The sequence below is a fragment of the Capsicum annuum genome, chromosome 4 (assembly GCF_002878395.1).
Source record: "Capsicum annuum cultivar UCD-10X-F1 chromosome 4, UCD10Xv1.1, whole genome shotgun sequence".
NCBI lineage: Eukaryota > Viridiplantae > Streptophyta > Magnoliopsida > Solanales > Solanaceae > Capsicum > Capsicum annuum.
This window is the reverse complement of record NC_061114.1, coordinates 2629582-2637695: the sequence shown is the minus strand read 5'-3', so window position 1 is coordinate 2637695 and position 8114 is coordinate 2629582. Positions and strand designations below refer to the sequence as shown.

The 8114-nt window shown below is 35.0% G+C and overlaps 1 protein-coding gene across 1 annotated transcript; it reads left to right on the top strand.

The window, feature by feature from the left end:
- Window positions 1-5145: 5145 nt before the first annotated feature.
- Window positions 5146-7860, top strand: LOC107868406 (kirola-like). Its single transcript, XM_047410534.1, has 2 exons — window positions 5146-5429; window positions 7390-7860. The coding sequence occupies exons 1-2, from the start codon at window positions 5243-5245 to the stop codon at window positions 7659-7661; spliced, it is 459 nt and encodes a 152-aa protein (XP_047266490.1). The 5' UTR covers window positions 5146-5242; the 3' UTR covers window positions 7662-7860.
- The last annotated feature ends 254 nt before the right edge of the window (window positions 7861-8114 follow it).

Here is an 8114-nt window from a genome sequence, read left to right as displayed (position 1 = left end):
GGATCAACTAGTGTATCCATTTGCACTATATGTACATCATCCAAAAGTGGCAAGGAATCGATATACTCATTTATACGTAAGCTACTACGCACACTCAATGGCATATTAGCCACACAATCATCATTTATATGCACCAAAGTGTAAGAGTTAGTTATTTTACCTTGACGTTAATGAGTATGTTGTATTTACCTCGGTGTGAGAGTCCTTCACAAGCTTGGGCAGCAACTTCCTCTGTGAAGCTCTCATCGCAAAGTGCTTGGACAATTGAATTTTTTGGGAAGAGTTTGGGTAGCAATTGGCGTATAATTTCAATGTGGCATTTCATATATTCAATATTGTCATCGATGCGATCAAATATGGCATTGAAATTATGGGCAGTCATGGTACCTAACAAAAAGACACAACAAACAAAAAAATCAAACAAACTTGTTAGATCAAAAATGCCTCACCACACTTCCACTCTCGGTTTTACCTCAAACTTGGTTTCACAAGTGTTGAAAGCCGGTTTGTACTTCGCGAGTGATTGAGGGTCGGGTCTGCTCTTGCCCGAAATAGATTTTCATTTGAGTGGACTCAAAGAAAATTTATTTACGGACTTGAACCAACAACATACAATGAATTCACAAAAGAGAAAAGCACACAACAAATGCTTAACACGAATGAATGAACACAAAGACTAACTAACAATCTAGTAGATGACTACTAGTTTGCCAATTAGTATTGGAACCAACAAAATTGAAACTAAGAAACAACAACAGGAAACTAAGAAATCTAAAATTTGAGCTTAAATATGTTACGTGAACAGTAAAATATGATGATGTGGCAATTTGGTGATGTGGTAGCTTGAAATTTGGATTTGGTAAAATTTTAATTTAGAAGAGTGAAAAATCAGCTAAGGGAGGTAAAACACAAGACATGGATCCCCTTTTCAATATTCAAAAGGTTTGAATTGTAATGGTCCCTACCCTTAACTTTCCTTAAATTAGGCCTTTTGAAAGTATTTGTCCCCTCTTTTGAGTAACAAGACTTTTGATAGCTTTCTCGTCTCCGTTATACTTTTGTAAGTCTTGGAATATGTTTCACGATAATCAAAGACCACACTTTATTTTACCACTCTTTTAGATCAAACCACACATTTTGAATGTTCATGCTCAACAATACATGAAGAAAATGAAGAACACTCAAAAGTGAATCGTAAGCAAATGGCCTCCAAATTGAATGATTTCTAAATTTTTCAAGCACACATGAACTCCACAACCACAACAACACATTTTCAAGCAACCATCCCTCAACAACAACCCAAAATTTTGAGATTCACCTTTCTAGTTTCTTCAACCTTCAACTCAACAATGGTGAATATCTCAAAACCACCCGGAATAAGCTCAAATCAAAGATCTAGACTCACTTAGTGTTAGGGAATAAGAACCTAACACTAGAAATAAATAAAACACCCAAAAACTTCTTAGATTTAAGCTTCAAAATTCGTCCAAAGTACGAAAACATAAATACTTCTTTGGTGGTTGAAGTTGTTTTGTAAGTGGTTGTTAGTCTTTGGTGGTTGAGGAGTCTTTCAAAACTAACAAATGTTACAACTTTTTCCTCTAACATCCACTTTTCTGTCAATAAAAGATGAAGATTGGTGAAGAGCACCAAGAACACAAACTTTTGAATCTTGGAGTCTAAGGTTCAAGTTGGTCTAACACTTCAATCCACACTTTCTCAAGTTCTACCTTAACAACAACTTCAACAAAAAGGTTCTTAGGCCACCAATGAACAACAATATCACGTGGCCAAGTTTAGAACAACAACAATATGAAGACCACAAGGCCAAAACATTCCACCATAACAATGTTCATCAACAATGGTCCAAGTTTATGTTCACAAAACAACATCAAAATACAAGCAAATCAAGATATAGACTCAATGTGTTAGTGAGGAACAAAACTAACACTTATTGAAAACAAAGACAAGTAAATATCTCTACCAAGACACAACAAAACACAATTTTCGGCCAAGAACAAAAATGGACAGATTGTTATTTTTCTGGAATTTTCATATTTCAACTTTTTTTTTCAAGTGAGCTATCCCAAGATTTGATCTTGAAGGAATAAGATCAAGCCATTCTCTGATACCAAATAATACACGAATAACAAGGAAAATATAAAATCACACTCCAAATAGTCCACAAATCACAAGATTTGAGGACTAAGATGGAGACCACTCTCAAATTCACTAGTTAGAACAAGAAAGAAGATAATACGAGGTGTTGTGACACCAAAACAGCAACAACAAGAACAAGATTAACACAAGATGATAAAAAACAATATTAGAACAACAACACATGTTCTTGCTAACACAAGAACAAACGATTGCAAAATTATAATGAAAACAAAGGATAGATAGATAGATAGATAGATAGATAGATAGATAGATAGATAGATAGACAGACAATTGAAGATATAATCTCAAGAACCCAAGAGCATATTCCACTCTTGGACCCTTAACACCACACTCAAGAAAGACCTATATCTTATGTGGCACAAGAGGTACCTCGATCTCCCAATCATCCAACGTTTCCAAGCTTGAATCCAACACGAGTGATTCCACACTCAAGTTGATTTCCCTAGTTATAATTTTGGATTTATGCCTCAAGGGGAGAGGACTTGTCTTTCAATGTTATACAACATCCATTATCATCAAAAATCTAATCAAGAAACTCTAAATTGCTCTATTTATAGTTATTACAAAATAAGGGGTGAAATGTCCAAAAGACCCTTTAATAAAGAGCAAATAACAAAAGGTTCCCTTGGAGTATTGTATGGACAGTTTTGGTATGTATTTGGACCCTCCTTTGCACTTCATTTGCACACTTCAAGTCTTGGGTCAATTTACTCTAGCACTCATCCATCATCGTGGTCATACTCGTATCAATACTACATTTGATGCAAACTAAGTTCTTGAAGGAATCACTTGAGCCATATCATTTCTTTGCCAGTTTCACTAGCTGCAATATACTCAGCTTCAGTTTTATATAGTGCAACACATTTCTGCATCTTCGACTACCATGATATAGCTCCCCCTGAATATGTAAACAATAATCCAGTAGTATATTTTCTGTTATCAAGGTCACCCGCCATATCAACATCTGTATAGCCCTTCAAGATTGGATCATATCCTCCAAAACATGAAGAGTCTCCTAAAGTTCCTCTTAGGTACCTCAATATCCATTTGACTATTTCCCAATGCTCCTTTCCAGGATTTTCAAGAAACCTGCTGACAGCACCAACTGTGTGAGCAATATCGGGTATGGTACACATCATTGCATACATTAAACTCCCGAGTGTTGAAGAATAAGGAACGTTAGCCATATTTTCCTTTTCTTCTTTCGACACTCGTCTTCCCGCAAAGAAGCCTGTACTCAGGTCTTTCTTTAGGTTGTCACGGCCCAATGGTCCGCTTGGTGTTAGTCTGGTTCTTGCCCTGCATAGCACACCCTCAACTACAAGCTCCGCTTGCCCATGCTGTAGTCTTCACTGCCCACTCATCCTGCATGAATCTCTTCTGTAGGGACTCTACTTCCACTCCTCGCAACCCATTGGATAACTAGGTTTGTAGTGTCCTTAAGTCATCTCCGCACCATGCTCCTCACAACTTTAATCTCGTCCGGGAATCTGTTTCCACCCTGGCGATTCTTTGCCACTAGAAGACAACTTTATTCCCTCCTAGACTTTCTGTCTCCCCCTCATCATTGACGAGGACATACTATGAGGAAGGGTATTTGGATGACTCTTTCCTTTGACTTTCTAACCTCCTCTTTAGCGATAATCCATTAGATCTAGCTAACCATTTTGTACCACCATTACTAACCAGTGGGACACACCACTTGACCACCACTTATCGAGAAGGCTTTTGACACAAGGCATCAACCGTAGATCTCCAGATACTAGGTCACTTCACATGATCTACCAAACATATTGTACCGCCTTTATCACCCAACGAGACACGTCGCCTGACCATCACTCGTTAGGAAGACTTTTGACACAAGGCACCACCTATAGATCTCCAACTACTAGGTCACTTCACATGATCTGCCAAACATCTTGTACCACCATTATCACCCAACGGGACACATCGCCTGGCCATCACTCGCCAGGAAGACTTTCGACACAAGGCACCACCTGCAGATCTCCAGTCTTGTTGTCACACCGGGAACTTCTCACAAAACCCATTTGATCTGGCTAACCATCTTGTACCACTACTACCAACCAGTGGGACATGCCGCTTGACCACCACTTGTCAAGAAGACTTTCGACACAAGGCACCACCTGCAGATCTCAAGTCTTGTTGTCACTGCAGGAACTTCTCACAAAGCGCAGTCCACTACTTCGACACACCCGAACCTGGGCTCTGAGACCAGTTGTTGGGAATAAATTCCATCACGATAATAATATTGTGGTAATAAAAAGCAATAATTATGACGACAGTAATACGATTAATCAACAAGAATAATAAGAGTGATAATGACACCAAGATTTTTACGTGAAAACCCTTTTAAATAAGGGAAAAAACCACGGACCAAGAGGAGCAACTGATATTATTATAGTAAGAAATTTTTACACCGTAGTCACAAATACAATATTCTGTATTTAATGAAACTGTCCAAATCACCATTAGATACTCAAATCATAAAATATTGATTGAAATCAAATTAATGACTTTTAAAGACTCTAAAAATCTTAAACTTTAAAATCATTTCGGAATGCATCGGAGATTGTGATAACCATCCCCATACCTCGCAATCAGCATGTAACGACGGTGAGAAAATCCATAATAATCAAAACACATAAAAAATAAAATTTTTACATAGCTGGTTGCTAGAAGTATCCTGAGAAGCCATATTGCAAGAAGTGGTTGAAACATAATTGCATGTATGGAGCCAACCACGTGTAAAAGTTGTTGAAACATAATTGCATACTACCACTGCTTGAAGTGCATGAAAAATGAATTTTATGTCCCTTTTCTCGGTGAATATAATATTGCTTTATAATATTTTGAAAAAAATAAAATAAACCACAGTAAGGGACATGATTATGATGTTCTACCATGAAAAATAAACAGTCACCCTTTTCCCTCCTAGTCTATATATATTATTGAATAAACATTGTAAAGTATCAACACTTTCTCCTCTTCAATAATTTCCTAAAGTCACCACAACTTTTTCTTTTCAAATTGTGTTGTAAAAATGGGTCTAAAGTCTGTGTTGTGTGCCCAAATAGAAGTGAAAGCTAATAAGGATGTTTTTCATGATGTTTTTACACATAAGCCACACCACATCTCTACTATGTGCCCTTTGCATATACAAGGTTGTGAGCTTATTGATGGTGTCTTTGGAACTGTTGGCTCCAAACTTTTCTGGACGTATAACCTTGGTAAGCCAAAATTATTTTAAAATTCCCCAAAATAAATAAAATTTCGTCCAAGAGGGGTCTTACTGTTTATAAAATCATTTTCCCTATATGTTAGCTTCACACTACTTGCTCCAACTAACAATTAGATGTTGTTGTTATTAAGATATTATATTTAAAAGGAAAAATGTTCTACTTTCACCTTGAACTATAAGCGAAAAGACTGATATACACCCGAACTTTAGAAGGATCCTGTTACCCTCTGTACTAATTAAAATCGTATTTTTGACAATTTTAGTGCCTATGTAGCACAACACACTGAAGGATCCAAGTAGGCACATGTGTGTGCCACGTAGGCACTAAGGTTGTCAAAAATACGATTTTAATTAGTACAGAGGAATAATAGGACGACCCTCCTAAAGTTCGGGTATGTCTCAGCCTTTTCGTGTATAGTTCAAGATGGGCAATAAGAAGAAAGCTGTCAGAGTAGCTAATATTTTTGTATAAATGAAATTAGGGCAAAGGGGCAAATATACCCTTCAAATTTGCAATTTAGAGCAAATATTTCCTCCGCTAAAATAGTGGATCATATATATATATATATATACTGGGTATGTTGTTGTTGTAGAATAACAAAAGAATTTTAACCAGTTCATTTATTTTTTAACTGATCCGACTCGTGCTATTCATATAAAAACTATAACCCATACATTTTTAACTTAGGGAACATCATATGAAAATTAAAGTACTCGTATTTTTTACTATGTATTACCTGCATAACCATCTGTACTTTTTCTATGAAAATGTATTATGAATCAGATAGTTAAAAATAAATTTATTTTTGTCTATTTTTTAAAATTTGAAAAATAAGATAATTATTAATTAATAAAAAAAAATCATAAATATGTTAGTAAAAAGGGTGTAACTATTCAAGTTCATAGACAGCAAAGGTACATTTACTCTATTTTTTAATAAAGAAGATATATCTGCTCTAAATTACAAAATTAAGGATTATATTTATCACGTTTCCCATAATAATATATGGTATTTCTTTTGGAACATAGAAATCACCCCTTCCATTTCATTATATTTTCTAAATTGATCTTTAAATAATATATAGTATTTGCTTATTTATCGAACATAGAAAATAAGTAAGAGATTCAGATAATTCTAAGAAAATATTATCTTACTTCGTACCAAACACGTCCTAAATAACAACTATAATTTTTTTTTCTCTAAAAACTGAGACTGTAAATATTTTTCTATTATTTTCATGTTCGAGCGGATAAAAATTTTAGAATTTATTTTCTTTAGGAAAATAAATTCTTTGAAAATAAGAAAAACGACTTCCTAAATGAAAAGGAGAAAACAAGTCACATTATCTGCTCAAAATCCGTGAGCTCCCATTCCTACAACACCCATCACCCTACCCCACTCATCCTCATAGTTTGTGCTAGATATATAAAATATTTTTCGGATAATATTTTTATTTGCATATCGAATTTAAGAAAATAAATAAGAAGTCACTTCTTTTTCTAAAAAATATTTTTCATAAGAAACATTTTCCCCCGTAATACCCTCCATCTTTTCCAACTTCTTCTTTTGTGAAGCGTTCTTATTGAAATTTGGAAATAACTTATTGTTTTTGTAAGAGAAAATGTTCTATTTCACTCTTGAACTGTACTCAAAATGGCTGAAACACACCTCAACTTAACGAGGGTCCTATTACCCCTGAACTAATTAAAAGTGTAATTTTGACACCCTTAGTGCCTACGTGGCACATACGTGACACAACATACTGAAAGGTCCAACTAGGCACACGTGTGTGCCATGTATGTGTCACGTAGGCACTAAAGATGTTAAAATTATACTTTTAATTAGTCTAGGGGGTAATAGGACCCTCCTAAAATTCAGGTGTGTCTTAGCCTTTTCACGTATAGTTCAAGGTGGAAATAGAGCATTTTCCCTTGTTTTGGTAAAGCAGAAGGGAAAAAAAAGATTTCCAAGCAGATAATTGAAGGTATAGATGAGGGGAAAAAGGTGATCACATTCAAAGAATTTGAAGGAGATTTAGTGGATAAATATGATAGCTGGAAAGCAACTCTTCATATTGAGCAAAAAGGTGAAATCGATTTGGTATGCTGGACAATGGAGTATGAAAGGCCAAATGAGAATGCTCCTGAACTAATAAATTTGCTGGACTTCATTATTGGTATGACCAAAGCTATTGATGATCACCATGTTAAGAGGAATTAATGGGATGTATGTGTGTGTGCTTGAAATAAATACCTCATGTTGTGTTGTTTCAGCAGATGGTATGAAATAATCCATGTTGGATGTTTAAGTTCTTTTTTGGTTTTTACTTTAGGGATTGATGTTCGTTGTGTCTTCCCATGTAAACCATAAGTTATCAGCTATCTTTGTGTTGTGTAATAAGACATGTGTATGAAGTTTATATGTTGCTCCTAATTTATATGTGATATTTCAACCAAAAAAAAAAAAAAAAGTAATTTTCTAATTTATATGGCAAAAATTGTAGCTCACACCTTACATTATAAATCTTTGGCCTAAAAACAATAATCCATCTCCAATAAGACATGTTTATGAAGTTTATATGTTGCTCTTAATTTATATGTGATATTTCAACCAAAAAAAAAAAAAAAGCAATTTTCTAATTTATATGGCAAAAATTGTAGCTCACACCTTACA